The sequence below is a fragment of the Balaenoptera acutorostrata genome, chromosome 9 (assembly GCF_949987535.1).
Source record: "Balaenoptera acutorostrata chromosome 9, mBalAcu1.1, whole genome shotgun sequence".
Taxonomy (NCBI): domain Eukaryota; kingdom Metazoa; phylum Chordata; class Mammalia; order Artiodactyla; family Balaenopteridae; genus Balaenoptera; species Balaenoptera acutorostrata.
This window is the reverse complement of record NC_080072.1, coordinates 54078410-54097038: the sequence shown is the minus strand read 5'-3', so window position 1 is coordinate 54097038 and position 18629 is coordinate 54078410. Positions and strand designations below refer to the sequence as shown.

At 39.7% G+C, this 18629-nt stretch overlaps 1 protein-coding gene and 1 pseudogene across 1 annotated transcript in view; one reads left to right on the top strand and one right to left on the bottom strand.

The window, feature by feature from the left end:
• Window positions 1–16478, bottom strand: part of LOC114236678 (anaphase-promoting complex subunit 13-like) — a 69235-nt pseudogene extending 52757 nt beyond the window's left edge.
• A 75-nt stretch (window positions 16479–16553) lies between these two features.
• Window positions 16554–18629, top strand: part of PGM2L1 (phosphoglucomutase 2 like 1) — a 73931-nt gene continuing 71855 nt past the window's right edge. The window contains exon 1 of the mRNA XM_007173728.2: window positions 16554–16963. Within this exon, the coding sequence (XP_007173790.2) occupies window positions 16853–16963 (111 nt within the window). The 5' untranslated portion in view covers window positions 16554–16852. The remainder of the gene's footprint in view (window positions 16964–18629) is intronic.

Genomic DNA, 18629 nt, shown 5'->3' with positions numbered 1-18629 from the left:
AAGAGAGACAAAGGCTGGTGTCACTGAGTTGAGAAACATGATAAATTAATTCATGATTGAAGCCACAGGAACACACAAAAAAAATCATCCAGGAAAAATGTGAAAATTAAGAAAAGGGCTTCAAAAAGAACCCCAAAGAATATGCATTTAAATAATGGGCTATTAAAAGCCAGCAATGAAGATAGCAAAGAATGCCATATATTGTGGTGTTTTGAATGCTGTGGCAGCCTAGAGAATGCACCTCCAGACTTCCAACTGTAGCAAAGGTAACTGACTGGGGCTCCCATTACTGGACTCTGAAATCTGCTGCTGTGTTTGCCACAGAACCATGCTAGGCATTGATCTAGATGTTGTATAAATGATGCTGATATGCTCATCAACTTTCCAGGAAACATGTTATAGTTTCTAAAGAGGTGAAGATGTACCCAGATCTTGAGCCATACCTTCTTTCCTCTATTTGCCACTTGTGGCAGCACTGCTAAATACCTACTGAATCTCATTTTTCTTTTTCCTTACCATTAGAAATTTGATTTCCTAGGAGTGGCTGTATAACATACTTCTAGCCAATGAGATGTAAGGGAAAGTCTACTGAAAGGAGCTTATGGGAAAGCAACTGCTTTTCCTATATTAAAAAACGATGGGTGGGCAAACTTCGCTGACATATACCTTTAGCCCTTCACCTTTCACTCTTCTTCTTATCTAGAATTCAGATACAATGATAAGGTGGTTTAGTGATCTTTTAAAAATAGCCTTTTTTTTTGAGAGCAATTTTAGGTTCACAGTAAAATTCAGTGGAAGGTATGGAGATTCCCCAAATACCCCTGCCTCCACACATGCATAGCAGGCCTCTCTTACTATCAACATCCGCCACCAGAGTAGTAATTTGTTACAACTGATGAACTTAATCACCCAAAGTCCATAGTTTACATTACCTTTCACTCTTGGTGTTGTACGTTCTATGAGTTTGGACAAACGTATAATGACATGTATCCATGGTTACAGTATCGTATGCAATAGTTTCACTGCACTATAAACCCTTTGTGCTCTCTCTCATTCTTCTCTCCCTACTAACTCCTAGCAAACAATAGTCTTTTTACTGTCTCCATAGTTTTGCCTTTTCCAGAATGTCATACAGTTGGAATCATACTGGCTTTTCAGACTGGCTTCTTTTCAGACTGGCTTCTTTTACTTAGTAATATGCAATTAAGTTTCCTTCATGTCTTTTCATGGCTTGATAGCTCATTTTTTAGCAGTGGATAATAGAGTTGACCGTTGGACAACACAGATTTGAAATGTGAGGGTACATTTATACGTGGATTTTTTTCCAGAAAATACACACAGTACTATATGATCCATGGTTAAATCTGGGATGTGGAACCACAGATACAGAGGGCCAACTATGGGGCTCAAGCATCTGTGGATTTTAGTAACTGTGGCGAGTCCTGGAACCAATCCCCTGTGGATATCATGGGACAACTGTACTACATGGTCTGGATGTACCACAGTGTTTTTATCCATTCACCTACTGAAGGACATCTTGGTTGCTTCCAAGGTTTGGCAATTATGAATAAAGCTGCTATAAACATCCATGTGCAGGTGTTTATGTGGGCATTAGTTTTCACCTCCTTTGGGTAAATACCAAGGAGCACGATTGCTGGATTTGATGGTAAGCATTTTTTTTTTTTAAGCATATGTTTAGTTTCATAAGAAACTGCCAAACTAGGGGCTTCCCTGGTGGCGCAGTGGTTACAAATCTGCCTGCCAATGCAAGGGACACGGGTTCGAGCCCTGGCCCCAGGAAGATTCCACGTGCCGTGGAGCAACTAAGCCTGTGCGCCACAACTACTGAGCCTGAGCTCTAGAGCCTGCAAGCCACAACTACTGAGCCCACGTGCCACAACTACTACTGAAGCCTGCACACCTAGAGCCCGTGTTCCACAACAAGAGAAGCCAAGACAATGAGAAGCCCACACACCACAACGAAGAGTAGCCCACGCTCACTGCAACTAGAGAAAGCCCGCACACAGCAACGAAGACCCAACACAGCCAAAAATTAATTAATTAATTAATTAAAAAATAGAAACTGCCAAACTATCTTCCAAAGCAGCTGTACTATTTTGCATTCCTACCAGCAATGAGAGTTCCTGTTGCTCCGCATCCTTGTCAGCATTTGGTATTGTCAGTGTTCTGAATTTTGGCCACTCTGCTATGCATGTAGTAGTATCTCATTGTATTTTAATTTGCATTTTCATGATGACATATTATGTGGAGCACCTTTTCAAATGCTTATGTATCTTCTTTGGTGAGGTATCTTTTAAGGTCTTTGGTCCATTTTTTAAAACGGGTTGTTCATTTTCCTATTGTTGAGTTTTAAGAAAGTGTTGTATATTTTGGATAACAGTCCTTTATCAGTATGTCTTTTGCAAATATTTTCTCCCAGTCTGTGTGCTGTCTTTTTATTCTCTTAACAGTGTCTTTCACAGAGTAGAAATTTTTAATTTTCATGAAGTCCAGCTTACCAATTCTTTCCTTCATGGATTGTGCCTTTGGTGTTGTATCTAAAAAGTTATCACCAAACTAAGGTCATTTGCGGTGGTAAGGTGTCGGGGGAGAGGAAGTGTCTGTAGTCCTAAGATTAGGTATCAGTCTTTTAATGTGCCTGTGCCTCTGGAGTTTGAATGTGACAAGTACTTCTTAGTCCTCCCCCAACCCTTAGGTGGGACAGGATGGCTAGAGTAGGCTGGAGTCGGGTACTTCCCTTTCCCCAGGTCAGTTAGGCTCCGATAAAAGCCCAGCAGATTAGACTCTGGTTAAATAGTTTCTCCTGAGGGCAGACCTTGTTAAGAAGAAGAGATGCTCTGGCATATTCAAAATGGCTACTTTCCCCCTTGCCCTGCCAGAAGCACAAGGGGTTTTTCTCCAATATTCACTGTGAGAACCTGGTCAAGCGCCTGGAGGTGAAACTGACAAAAGTGTAGGACCCCGCCCCCCCATATAACTGGGTCCCCCTGAAGTTTTTGGCTCTCAAACTTGTCCACAGTAAGCCTCTCTCCAGCAATTCATCAATTACAGTTTAGGTTTTCCAACCATTGCACTGGTTCCTGAGAAGGTTTCTGCTTGTGGGTTTCTGCTCCAGCAAGTTTGTGATTCTTTTTATAGGCCTGTGTCTTCGGGCAGCAGTTTGCACTGTGACTTCACTTCCCTGATGGATCCAAGAAGAGTTGTTTATCTTTTTTCAATTTGTTCAACTTTTTACTTGTTGTTAGGATACAGTGGTGATTTCCAAGCTCCTTACATGCCAGACCAGAAACTGGAAGTCAATAGTCATCTTTTGACCATGAAAATGTGAGCCACATGTTACGGATGATAAAGAAGGAGAAAAAAGGAGGCTGGTCACTGATGATGTCTTTGACTTACTGAACTTGGATTTCCTTCCTAGGTGCTTCTTATTTGGAAAATAAAAATACACCTCTCTTTGGTTAAGTCACTGTAGTGTGGTTTTCATTACAGGTAGCTGAATGCAATCATAACTGATACATACTTTTGGTCATTTCACTCCTCACTGATATTCCTAACTAAAGAGTGGGCAGAAAAATTAAATATCATATGTGATATTTAACTCGTTCCAACTTGTGACGCATATAGAATTTTTTATAACAATGAGCTCCACAGAAAATAATATCTTTTAGTCTTCCCTTTACCAAACAATGTGGGTTTTTTTCCCCTCTGTTGCTCTGAGTCCAGAATGTGTCATTTTCTTCTAATCCTAGAAATTTCTAGGATATTTCAGGCTGAGGACATCACATCATCATAAAATCATAGCTTCTCTTCCAGAGTCCAGAGCTGACTACAACTAATTCAATTTCCCTTTGTCTACAATATACCATACTGTCTGCATATCACAATATAAGGTAGATCTTGGATTTCATCAGGAAATGAAACAAAGTTAGGTATAGAAAATTGACTACTGGTTACCAGTTCTTTCACTGAATAAACAGAACACCAAAAATATATATTTATAGGAAAACAAGTTACCATACATTTTATAATCATCTACATGCACTTTATAGCATCCACAGCACACTTTCTATAAAATAGAAAACAACATATTATTTCAAAATGAGCTATTGGGTATGCAGAAAATGAAATGAACATAAACTGGGGAAATAAAAGTTTAGAACTGAAATAAATATGATACTTCATAATTTTTGAAGCTTAGAATGACACATTAAGTGGCTCTAGGTAAAGAATACTATGACATCACTAAAAGTGGAAGGTTATTTTTGACCTTTCAAAATGTTAACATTCTTCTTTCAGGAGGAAAAAAAAATTTCTTTCCTGTTGGTCTTTGGATATGCCACGATGTGAAGCTGGCAAATACTTGCTTATAACAGAGGAAGTCATTCATGTCACAGGAGTACAGGGACTTTGACTTGTTCACCACACTCTCTCTCCAATGCCTAGAAGAGTGCATGGCACAATAGAGGTGCACGATATAACATTGCTGAATAAATAAATGAAAATTAGGATATTTCAGAAAGAATTGAGAAAGGTGACTGACAGATGGTAAAGAACTTATTTAAAATAAGGAAGAGAAAATGAATCAATTTGAAGGCTTTTTTTTGTTGTTCTGTTTAGGTTTCCCTTTCCCCTTCTTCCAGTAACAGAACACTGCCCTTCCTTTGAGGAACTGTTCCTCCTTCATTATCCATTTTATGTGATTCTTCTGGAGTGATCAATCATATTATCCCATGGCCATAGCGGTGGTGGGCACAGAACACAAGCTGGGCCAATTATTTCCTGAAACTTATATCTACTGAAGCAGAGAGATAAATCCTCTCTTTCCTTTTGGGGTTGCTAGCTGGGATGACATTTGCCAGAAGCTGTGTGTAGCCATAACTGTCTTCTTCTGAAGCGTTAAGTAGGAGAGCCTGGGGTACGGGTCAGGGGGCAGAGGGTAAAGCTGAAAGATGGAGACAGAGTCTTCGTGTCAGGATCCAGGGGTGCTTGAAACTAGCTCCACTCCTGCCTTTCTCAGGTACATAAGCCGATAAGTTCCATTTTTTTTCATTGTGGTAAAATATAAATAACATAAAATTTACTTCTTTAACCATATTTAGGTATACAGTTCAGTGGCATTATGTACTTTCACACTGTTGTGCAAAAAATATTTTCTACTTAAACTATATTAAGGTTGTTTTTGTCCACTGTAATCAAAAGACATGGTTTTTCCCCTTCTTTTTATTATTCTATTTTAAGAGTTCTCTATATAGTCTTGATATCAGTTCTTTATCAGATACATATTTTGAGAACATTTTCTCCCAGTCTGTAGCTTACCTAATTATTTTCTTAAGGCTGTCTTTTGATAAGCAGATGTTTTCATTTTGATGACAACTAATTTATCAATTTTATCTTTTTCTGATTAATGCTTTCTCTATCCTAAGAAACCTTTTCCTATTCCCAAGTTGCAAAGATATTCTACTTTGTTTTCTTCTAGAAGCTTTATAGCTGTAGCTTTTTGTTTAGGTCTATAATCTATCTAAAATTAATTTGGTGTGAGCTAGGGGTCGAGGTTGACTTTTTTTTTTTTTTTTTCCAGATGGATATTTAGTTGTTTCAACATAATATTTTGAAGAAACTTTTTTTCTCATTTGCTTGTTTTGGTGCTTTTGTTGAAAATCAAGTGACTCTGAGTCTGTTTCTGGTCTCTTGAGTCAGTTTCATTGATCTATTTGTCCCTCAGAATGCTGGTACCACACACTCTTTTTTTTTTTTTTTTTTTTTTTTTTAATTTTTATTTATTTATTTATTTATGGCTGTGTTGGGTCTTCGTTTCTGTGTGAAGGCTTTCTCTAGTTGCGGCAAGTGGGGGCCACTCCTCATCGCGGTGCGCGGGCCTCTCACTATCGCGGCCTCTCTTGTTGCGAAGCACAGGCTCCAGACGCGCAGGCTCAGTAATTGTGGCTCACGGGCCTAGTCGCTCCACGGCATGTGGGATCTTCCCAGACCAGGGCTCGAACCCGTGTCCCCTGCATTGGCAGGCAGACTCTCAACCACTGCGCCACCAGGGAAGCCCCACACACTCTTTTGGTTGCTATAGCTTTATAGTAAGTCTTGAAAGCAGAAAGTATAAGTTCTCCAAATTATTCCTTCTCCAAAAGAGTTTAAACTAACTCCTCAACTTATTAGATATTATTTTTCTATTGTTAGATAATAATTTCCACTTAATAGCATTATTAGATATTATTATTAGGTATATAGCTGCAGACCCTGGAATTCAAAAAGAATATGTCTTCTTTGTTGTGCTTGTTACTTACTTCAGAGATATTTCTTCCATGTCAGTATGATAAAAGAGGCTTGATATTTGTCATTTTGAGCTTTCAACATCCAAATATTCTTCTTACTTTGTTAATTTTGCCTAAAATGTCATATCCCCTTTCCCTAGCTCCTATTTATTCTTCAGTTCTAAGCTATGCTATAAAATGAAACCATTTACACTTGCTTAGAAAATAAAATATTTAGGACTATATTTAAGACTTATAAGGCTTCTACACTGAAAATTATATAACATTGCTGAGAGAAATTAAAGAAACTCTTAAAAATAAAGAGATACACCATTTTCATGGATTGGAAAACTCAATATTGTTAAAATGTCGGTAATCCCCAAATTGATGTAGAGATTTAACACAATTCCAATCACAATCTCAGTAGGCTTTTTTTTTTCTTGGTAGAAATTCACAAGCTTATTCTAAAATTTACATGGAAATGCAAAGGAAAATTCAATGAACATTGAAAAATAAGGACAAAGTTGGAGAATTTAGGCTACCTGATTTCAAGACTTACTATGCATAGCTATTCCTTCCCCTAGGATACCTTCCATGGCCCTTTCAGTCTGGGTTAAGTGCCTCTCTTCTGCACTCCCTCAGTATTCTGAACTACAGTCATCAAAGCACTTACCACAGTGCATTTCAATGATGTGTTATTTGTCTGTGCTCCCTACCTTGGATTTCATAAGGGCATGGATGAGGATCTATCTGGTTTACCACTGAATCTGCACCACCTAGAAGGATGCCTGCACACTACAGACATGCAAGTATTTGCTGCATTAAGTTGAACTTAAATAATTTTTGTAAAAAAAGTTAATATTTTAAAAGAAAACTCATAAAGGTCATCTTTTGCCTGAGAACTATTTCCACAGGTGGCCAGGACTCGTTTACCTGACCTGGTTTTAAAAGATATTAATATCACCATGACAGAATTAAATAGATTAAGATCATGCAATTCAATTCATAAAAAATTAGATCAACCCTTTGGAAATCAAATGTCCTAAACATTTATAGTATATTGCCCAGTAATTGTACTCCCAAGAAGTTAGATGTATGGAATAATGCAGAAGGCAAAAACAGCTTTATGCACAAAAATGTTCATTGTTATTGTTATTTATTAAAGAAAAATGGAGATAAGCTAAGAGTCATACAAAATGAGATTCATTTAAAAAAATAACATGGTAGATCAACTTGATGTAATATTTTACAGCCAAAAGATGATTATCAAAATAATATAATATTTCTTAAAATGGCAGACTAGGGGTTTTTTAAAAATTAATCTTCCTGCTATAACTAAATAACAAAGCTCAATTAATAGTTTTTCACCTTCTTTTAAATCACGGAAGAAACGTGACAAGCCAACAAGAAATTACTAGGCCAAAAGTGAAGGGAAAAGGTCATCCCAGAGAGGTAACTGGAAATGTGGTTTTTTCCCTGAAAGCATTTGTCAATCCCTAAAATTTTGTACCTTAAATTAAAAACCCTTTCGGGCAAGAAAGGCAGAAAGTAAAGCCCAGGGTCTGCAAAAGATTGAGAGTCTCATAGAAGAAACTTCTCACAATATGTTGGAACTTTACACCCAGAGTGAGGATAAACTAGGAGAGAAATATCTTATACAGAATTACACCCTATGTAGGGTCAAAAGAGCACCAGAGAATTATAAGCCTTAAAGTAGCTGAACTCCAAGGAACTTAGCAGAAGCAAATGCAAATCCTTTCTAGATGAAAGTATATTCCTTGCAAGTCTAAATTTATTCTCACAAATAACTGGTCAAATATAATGTCCAACACAAACACAAGGCTCACAAAGAAACTAGAGTCTATGAGCAAGAACTAGCAAAAACAATAGACAAGAGAAACAGATCCACAAAGATTTCAGATATTGAACAACTATGCTGATTATAGATAAGGAAAAGACAAGTTTGAAGATCTCTATAGAGAATAGAAACCATAAAAAGTGCTATAATAAAGTTGCAAAAGAATCTAAAAGAATTCTAGAAATAAAAAATACAGTAACTGAAGTTAAAACCCCAAAGGTGTTGGTGAACACATCCAGGTACTAGGATGGTGATGGTGGCACACCCTGGGAGGGAATGGAAGCTCCACGCCACCCCATCTCCCCATACTTTGGCCTATGTATCTCTTCCATTTGGCTGTTCCTGAGCTGGAGGAGGAGAAGGCCATGTGAAGACAGGTGCAGAGGTTGGAGTAATGCAGCCATAAGCTAAGGAACACTTAGAGCCACCAGAAGCTGAAAGTGGCAAGGAAGCATTCTCCCCTAGAGCCTTCAGAGAGAGCATCGCCTTACTGACACTTCAATTTGGACTTCTGGCTTTCAAACTCTAAGATAATAAATTTCTGTTGTTTCAAGCCAAACACACACACACACACACACACACACACACACACACGCACATCCCAAAGGTCAAATCCCTGCTCTGAAAAGGTGGCTCTTGGCCTTGGCTACACATTGGAAACACCTGGGAGAGCTTAAAACAAAAAACAAGCAAGCAAAAAACCACTAATTACCATGCTCCAACCCAGATCAGTTGAATTAGAATCTTAGGAGTAAGACCCAGGAGTCGGTTCCTTAAAATGCTATGCATCCAGGGTTGGGATCCATTACTCTGGATCAGGAATGGGCAAATGGTGGCTCAGAGGCCAAATCTGGTCTGCCACCTGTTTTTGTAAATAAAGTTTTATTGGAATACATGCACATACACAAAACCCAAGACCCACCCAGTTTAGAAGACTGCATTCTGATGAAAAGAAAATTAGGAAATTAGAAAAAGAAAAATAATAAAGATTAGAGTGGAAATTAATGAAATAATGAATAGAAAAGCAATAGAGAAAATCAACGAAACTAAAAGTTAGTTCTTTGAAAACAGCAACAAAATTGACAAACCTTTAGTTAGACTGACCGGGGCGGGGCGGCAGGGGGGTGGGGGGGGTGGGGAAACAGACTCTAAGTACTAGAATCAGAAATGAAAGAAGGGACATTATCACTGACCTTACAGAAAATAAAAAACAGGATTATAAAAGAGTACTATAAACACTTTTATGCCTACAAATTAGCTAACCTTGGTAAAATGGACAAATTCCTACAATGGCACAAACTACTGAAATAGACTCAAGAAGAAATAGATAAATGAATAGACCTATAACAAGTGGAGAGATTGAGTCAATAATTAGAAAACTACCAAAAAAAAAAAAAAAAAGAAAAGAAAACTACCCACAAACTCCAGACCCAGATGGCTTCACCACTGAATTCTACTAAAAGTTTAAAGAATTAATGCCAATTCTTCACAAACTCTTCCAAAAATTAGAAGAGGACAGAACACTTCTCACCTCATTTTACTATGCCAGTATTACTCTGATACCAAAACCAGAAAAACACATCACAAGAAAACTATAGACCAATATCTGTTATGAATATGGTCAAATTAATCCTCAACAAATACTAGCAAACCAAATGCAGCAACATATAAAAACAATGATATACCATGACCAAGCAGGATGCAAGCTTGGTCCAACTTCCCAAAATCAATTAATGTAATACTTCATATCAATATAATAAAAAACCAAAACTTACATGAACATCTCAATAGATACAGAAGAGTGTTTGACAAAATCCAACACTCTTTCATGATAAAAACACTCAACAAACTAGAAACAGAAGGGAACTTCGCCAATATGATAAAAAATATCCACACAATAAAACTCCAGAGTTAACATTATACTTACCGATGAAAGGCTGAATGTTTTCCCCCTAAGGTCAGGAACGAGAAAAGGATGTCTGCTCTTGCCACTTCTATTCAGCCTTGTACTGGAGGTTCTAGTCAGGGCAAATAGGCAAGAAAAAGAAATAAAAGTCATTCAGATTGGAAAGGAAGAAGCAAAATTATCTATTCACAGATGACATGCTAGTGTATATGGAAAATCCTAGGAAATTCACTAAAAAATGATTAGAACTAATAAAAAGTTCAGCAAGTTTTCAAGATACAATAAATATACAAAAACCAATTGTATTTCTATACACTTGCATGAACTACTGAAAAATGAAATTAAGAAAACAATTCCATTTACAATTGCATCCAAAAGAATAAAGTATTTAGGAATAAATTTAATGAAAGAAGTGCAAAAATTATAGTCTGAAAGCCACAAAACACTGTTGAAAGATATTAGAGAAGATCTATAATTGGAAAAATATCACATGCTCATGGCTCAGAAGACTTAACCTTGTTAAGACAAGGATACTCCCCAGTCTGATCTACAGATTCAATGCAATCCCAATCCCAATTCCAGCTGGCTTCTTTGTAGAAATTGACAAAATCCTTGTAAAATTTATATGGAATTGTAAGGAACCTAGAATAGTCAAAATAGTCTTGAGAAAGAAGAACAAAGTGGGGGTCATACTTCCTGATTTCAAATCTTTTTTTTTACAATGTTGTGTTAGTTTCAGGTGTACAGCAAATTGATTCAGCTATACATATACATGTATCTATTCTTTTTCAGATTCTTTTCCCATGTAAGTTATTACAGAATATTGAGTAGAGTTCCCTGTGCTATACAGTAGGTCCTTGTTGATTATCTATTTTATATATAGTAGTGTGTATGTGTTAATCCCAACCTCCTAATTTATCCCTCCTGATTTCAAATCTTACTACAAAGTAACAGTAATCTAGGGACTTCCCTGGTGGTCCAGTGATTAAAACTCCGAGCTTCCAATGCAGGGGGTGCGGGTTTGATCCCTGGTCGGGGAACTAAGATCCCACATGCCGCATTGTGTGGCCAAAAAAAAAAGTAATAGTAATCTAGACAATGTGGTACTAGCACAAGGATAGACATATAGATCAATGGACTAGAACTGAGAGTCCAGAAATAAACCCATATGTCTATAGTCAACTAATTTTCAACAAGAATGCCAAAACCATCCAATAAGGAAAGAATAGAACAAATGGTCCTGGGACAATTGAATAGCCATATGCAGAAGAATGAGGTTAGATCCCTTCCTAACACCATATATAAAAATTAACTCGAAAGGTATCAAAGACCTAAATGTAAGAGCTAGAACTATAAAAACTCTTAGAAGAAAATAAAGGGAGGGCTTCCCTGGTGGAGCAGTGGTTAAGAATCCGCCTGCCAATGCAGGGGACACGGGTTCAAGCCCTGGTCCGGGAAGATCCCACATGCCGCAGAGCAACTAAGCCCGTGTGCCACAACTACTGAGACTGTGGTCTAGAGCCCATGAGCCACAACCACTGAGCCCGCGTGCCACAACTACTGAAGCTCGTGTGCCTAGAGCCCGTGCTCCACAACGAGAGAAGCCATCGCAATGAGAAGCCCACGCACCGCAACTAAGAGTAGCCCCCTCTCGCCGCAACTAGAGAAAGCCCGCGTGCAGCAACGGAGACCCAATACAGCCAAAAAAATAAATAAATAAAATATATAAATTTAAAAAAAAAAGAAAATAAAGGGAAAATCTCTATAACCTAAGATTTGGCAAAGGATTCTTAGATATGACACCAAAATTATGAGCAACAACAACAAAAATAAACCAGACTTCCTCAAAACAAAAAACGTTTGTTCTTCAAAAGACACTGAAAAGAATATGGGGAATTCCCTGGCAGTTCAGTGGTTAGGATTCCGCACTCTCACTGCCGAAGGCCCAGGTTCAATCCCTGGTCAGGGAACTAAGACCCCACAGCCCACATGGCCAAAAAAAACCAAAAATCAAAAAAACAGAGAAATAGAGATACTTAAAAAAAAAAAAAAGAATATGAAAAGACAACCCACAGAATGAAGGGGTATATTTGTAAATCATATATCTGAATTGTTTCAGGGCTTATGTCCAGAAATATAAATAAATCTTACAACTCAACAATTTAAACACATTTTTTTAAATGGGCAAAGGATCTGAATAGACATTTCTCCCAAGAAGATATACAAATGACCAATAAGTACATGAAAAGATTCTCAACATTATTAGTCTTTAGGGAAATGCAAATCAAAACCACAATGAGATACCACTTCACACTCACTAAAATGGCTAGAATCAAACAGTGAGATAAAAACAAGTGTTGGAAAATCTGTGGAGAAATTGGAACCTGGATACACTGCAGGTGTGAATGTAAATGGTGCAGCTGCTGTGGAAAATAGTCTGGCTGTTTCTCAAATGATTAAACATAGAAGTTACCACATGATCTAGGAAATCCACTCTTAGGTATATACCTAAGGGAAACGAAAACATATTCTACACAAAACTGTACGTGAATGTTTATAGCAGCATTATTCATAATAGCCAAAGGCAGAAACAACCCAAATGTCCACCAATGGACAAACAGATCAACAAAATGTTGTAAACCTACATATTGGAATATTATTCAACTACAGAAAGGAATGAAAGACTGATACATCTACAACATGAATGAACTTTGAAAACACTATGCTAAGTGAAAGAAGTTAGTCACAAAAGACCCCATATTATTTGATTCTATTTATATGAAATGTTCAGAACAGGGAAATCTATAGAGATAGAAAGTAGATTAGTGATTGCTTAGGCCTGGCAGTGGGAGATAGGGCGACAGGGGTCTGATAGCTAAAGGGCATAAGATTTCTTTTTGAGGTGATGAAAATGTTCTAAAATTGACTGTGGTGATGCTTGTACCTATCTGTGAACATAACAAAAAAACAGTAAATTGTATACATTAAACGGGTGAATTGTTTGGTATGTGAATTATATCTCAATAAAGCTGTTTTTACCTTGCTTCACCCTAATCCCAGGTGTGCTCTGCATCTTTTCCCCCTTACACAAAGAAAACCACTTTTTGTTGCTGTTGTATCCCTTGTCTCAGCAGAGGGTTTCTCTTGTTGTTCTTTTTTAATTCATTAATTTATTTATTTGGCCACACCGGGTCTTAGTTGCTGCACGAGGGATCTTCGTTGCCACGTGCAGGATCTTTAGTTGTGGCATGCGGGCTCTAGTTCCCTGACCAGGGATCGAACCCAGGCCCCCTGCACTGGGAACGTGGAATCTCAACCATGGGACCAGGGAAGTCCCTCAGCAGATATTTTAAAAGTAAGGGAGCTAAAAGTAGAAAGTTGCTTGCAAGATAATCATTTCCTTTCCTGACCTTTTTTTTTTTAATACAGCATTCACTAGAGTTTATGACAAGCATCTTTGGGAACAACAAGAAGAGAAAATACATCTCTTTTCAGAGTGATCACAAGCAAAATGATAGAATGACAGATTTCCTCAAATTTTAAAGTTTTAAAATAGGAGGGTGATGAGACCTGAGCTCTGCTTGGTGCAACATTTCAAGGAACTGGCAGGATTTTAGAGGAGATGGCTATGTGCCTAGACAGAGGCTTTGGGGTTCATAGCCTCAGCCAAGTTTCCTGGCCATACCTGAATGGTATGCAAGGAGAAAGCTGTCAGACTTCCAGAGACTACTATGACCCTGGACAATACAGATGTTAGCAGAAACCTTGATGAACTAGAGCTATCTGCTCTCTTTCCCCAGTATCGTTTAAAGCCTGGGTTGGAGATGAGAATCCCTGATATTGATGAAAATTTAATTTCTTGCTACCTTGACAGAATGAGAACTTTGAGTATCTTAATTCAATTTTTAAAAACAATAAATAAAAGGTATATATTAGGATCAAGAGAGCTATTCTCTTTCATAACCACAGTTAGGGTTGCCAGATTTAGCAAATAAAAATGCAGGACACCCTGGTCAAATTCCAACAGAAATTAAAGCTTCTGAGCTTCCCTGACTAGGAAAACTATTATACTCCCTCTTCTGGACACACTTAGATACCATTCTTGGATTTGATGAGTTCTGGGTCCTCTTGGTTACCCTTCAATTCCTAAGCAACAAGCCGGAGATGCTGGGCAATTTCTGGTAACCAGTTTATGTCTGTCATGATCTTGCTGATAAAATTGAGGGCTGCTTGACTCTGGTATTGAATTAAAACTTGTATTTCTCCCATCTTTTATACTTGCCCTATATAATTCTATCTCTTGAAAGTTCTGTTGACTTAGTAGTGCTTCTCAGAATTGAAATAGAATTATCTTATAAAAACCATTGCTTAATCAAATTTAATATGTATATAAATTATCACTGGATCTTGTTAAAATTCAGATTCTGATTCAGTAGATTGGGATGGGGCCTGAAATTTTATATTTCTTAATAAGCTCCCAGGGGATTAATAGACTGGTCCTCCTATCACACTTTGAGTAGCCACCTATGTCACAATCAATAGATATCTGTTAAATATGTACGTACCTAGGCCCTATCCCCTATCCTAATGTACTGATTCAGAATCTCTGGGCAGTGTCTAGGAATATATATTTTAAACAAACTCCTAGGGAGACCAATGGTCTATGGGTTTAAAATGCCCTCTACCTTTTTCTCTAGTTATTAATTTTTTGTCCTTCAAAGCTCATTGCTGGTCCCTTCTGCCACTTGTTGCTCTTATCAACTACCTCACACTCTAAATTCTTAACAGTTGTCTGCAACAAGCACTTGCTGTTTATCATAGGCTATCTTTTCTTGCATACATCCTGTCTGCCCAGACAGATTTTATTTCTTGAAATGAACAATTGCATACTTTCTTGTAGCCTCAGCCCCTGGCATAACGCTGAGAATAGAGTGCATGTTTAATTAACGTTCATCGCAGACAATAATGGTGATGATAGTGAATGATGAATTTCTCTCCAGGACTCATGGTTAATTCCCAGGCCTTGTGTGATTAAAACAACCCGCTGACTCCATAAAGGAAACACCCAACTGATTAGCAAAAATTCTAATTCCCAAGCACAGCACGTTATTTTTCAGGGATTGGTGCTACAATCCTTTTGTACCGTGGTAGTTGGGATTTTATTATGGTAAGTGGCATTTTTAAAGGAAAGAAAGTAATACTTTGAATTTATTATGTCTTTTATCTGTGAACCTCAAAGCATTTTAAAACCATTCATTAAGTTACTGTAGCCAAGGTGTAAATATTATTACACTCTCCTTGCAAAAAAGCTGACCAGAGAAAGAGTTACAAGATACTCCATCAAAATCATGGAGCCATTGTAAGAAGGCTACACCAAGAAACTCAGGAGCAGCTGCGTCTGACAGGTAAGCACTTCTCAGCATCTCCCACACCTAAAGTCGTGTGACTTGAAAGGTGAACATTCTGTAGAAGAGAGGAGGCCAAAATAAGGAGAAATTTAAGACTATTTCAATAATCTTTCTTCTTCCTCTGTATTCCTACTGCCATTGATTTTTGCACTCTCTTATTCATTCTTACTTATGTTATGGTTAAATGCTGACACATCTTCCCTCTTTCACAACATGATTTTTGTTTTTCCCCAGTCATCTTGTTCTTCCTGCCTCCTAGTCCACTGTAGCAGCAGAGCAAAAAGAACTGCCATCTGAGATCTGAAATGAGGTCGGAACCCTTGTTCCATCACGAATTCCGCCTCTTTGAAAAAGTCGGTTCACTCAGAGGCAGTTTCCTCTTTGTGTGTAAAATGGGGATGGATCACGTCCATTTACTCGGTCACACGATGGTTGAAACGACAGAACGCGATTCGTAAGCTGTAAAGCACTGAACGGGTATCAGCTGTCCCCTTACTGTACCAGTCCTTGTTTAATTTAATTGAAGCCCAGGGCCACAAACCGCAGCGAACCTAACAGGGACAGGGCGTGTCTGTAGGAAACAGCCTAGAGATAGATCTTTTTTCCTTTGCGGAAAACGCAGGGCGCGGAGCTGCTGGGAGTTGTAGTCTTTGCGGCGGTCTCCACACACCTCGAGGAAAGAAAAGAACTACAACTCCCGTGACGCCGTGCGGGGACAGCCTCGCGCACCCTCCCGCCGGCGGGCGCCCCAAGACCAAACGGGAGGGGGCCTACGCGCACGACGGGGATTCACAAAGCGAGCCCTGAGGCGGAGCGCGTTGTGTTGGCTGTAGCGGCTGATCCAGAAAATGAGACGCGTGGGAGTGTGTGGGGGTTGTAACAAGGATAAAACACGTGGGAAAAGGCAAATTAAAAAATAAAAAGGGCTGTGCCCCAATTCCTCACCACCCCGCGGGTCCTAACTTGCGCAGCTTGGGAGGCGTCGGAAGCGCGCTTCCCGGCTCGCGCCTCGGGTCTCGGAGGCTTAAGTCAGCGGGGGTGGGAAGGGGCGGGGCCAGCGGCGCGGGGGGCGGGGCCTAGAGTGGCGAGTGCGGCGGCCGCGGCGGGGCCACGACCTAGACATCTAGGACTGTTGTTGTTCTCTCGCGGTGGGACCGCCTCAGTCTGGTCGCCCAGAGAGACCAGGAGCTGGTCTAGTTCGGAGCGGGGCGACCGCGTCCCCGCTCTCTCCTGCTTCCCCAAAGCTGCGGCAGGAGCTGGCACAAACATCCTGCGGTTGGTCTCCGATGCCCTTCAGTGAGGAGGGGGCGTTGGGATCCTGGTGAGCGCACGTCAAGCCCCTCCAGCTACGTGTCTTCGCCGGCCCCCCAGGCCCGCACACCCAAGTCTGGCTGCCATGGCTGAAAACGCAGAGGGGGACCTGAACTCCAACCTACTCCACGCCCCCTATCACACCGGGGACCCTCAGCTAGACACGGCCATCGGGCAGTGGCTCCGTTGGGATAAGGTGGGTATCTGGTCAGCCCGGCATCCACCCCCTATCACTCCGGGGACCCTCAGCTAGACACGGCCATTGGGCAGTGGCTCCCTTGGGATAAGGTGGGTACCTGGTCAGCCCGGCATCCGCCCCCTACCCAGTGTACGCCCTTTCCCGTCCCCACCCGGTGCTCGGCAGACTGTGGGGGAGATGGCTCAGGCCATGCGGCAGCGGCTAGCGGAGCCGGGCGTTGCCACCCACCTATGCCTGGGCTGCCTCCCTGGGACCGTCTGAGCTGGAAAAGAACGCCTGTAGTCCCTTCCTTTTGCAGTGCGCGAAAGTGCAACCTCCCTTCCTCCCATCCTCCCCCCCTTCAAGTGTATGTCATCCCTCTTTCTCCAAAAAATAATAATAATAAATAATAATTAATCATCATCGTAAGCTATAGCCTTAATAGAGCTGTTGCCTTTCCCCTTTCTTCTCTATTGACTTCCTTCTCTGCAAATCTGAAAGTGGTTTTTTGCTCTGTCCTTGGACGCTATCTAACCGCTATCCTCTTTAGTTCTGGTCTGGTGTGTTTCCACCTTGCGTCGCTAGGTAGTCGCTGGTCTTTTATCGCTCCCTTGTATTCTCTAATATCACCTTTTGCTCTTGAGAAAGATAAGGGTTCTCTTTCTTTCTCTGGCCGGGAGTTATTTTATGGAAGTATCCTGTTCCAAAAATCATGTTTTCCAGATTTCATGTGATGCTCCTGATACAGAATTGTTTTTGCTTTACCCATTCCTCCTCTATTCCGCCCCCACCCCCTCCAAATTGTTGCAATGATTTCATCTTGGGCAGGCATATAGGATGGATATGTGAGAGCTAAAATTAAAATGCAGTTATTTCACTTGTAAGAGGCCCTTGGCTCCAACAGAGGAAGATAATCCAGGCTTTTGCTTTGTCGAATGCATTAAATGCATTTGTTGAAATAGAGAAGGCAACATATTTTAAATGGAATTAATAATACTGAATTAAAGAATTAGTGTGGTAATATGTGAAATCATGTTATTCAATTTCCTAAAGGATTATTAGCTTTCTTAAAAAGTTTTATTTTCACTCTGTTCAGTCATTCATGCATTCAGCAAAAAATATCCATTGAGTACTGGGTAGTGCTTCAGGGCCTTTTAGGTCCAGGGTATGCTGGTGGTGAGGAAGCTAGAAAGGGTTCCTGCCCTTGAAAAGCCTTCCGTCAGCAGATAAGGAAGACCAACAAATAAGCAATTATGAGTTATTTAGTATTACTTGATCATATGTATCTTGGACAGTCTAATCCTTCCTCTGGAGTCTAAACCAGTGCGGCTCAAACTTTGAAGTGCTTACAGATCACCTGGAGATCTTAAAATGCAGGTTGTGATTTAGGACACCTGGGGTGGGGCCTGAGCTTCTGCCTCATAATGAGCTCCCAAGTGATACCAATGCTGCTGGGCTGTGGACCGCACTTTGAGTAGCAAGGCTCTAGAGTGTTCTGACTGAGATACTAGAGAGCTAACACCCTTTTTGTAGGATTTGAGCATATATATAAAAAATACATATGTATATACATATATATATTTTTTCAATCAAGTGTGAAAAATCTGTGGTATCCCATTAATTATCATAAGGATGTGCAAAATGCAAATAACTTTAAATCCATTTTGCCAGTATTTATTAATTG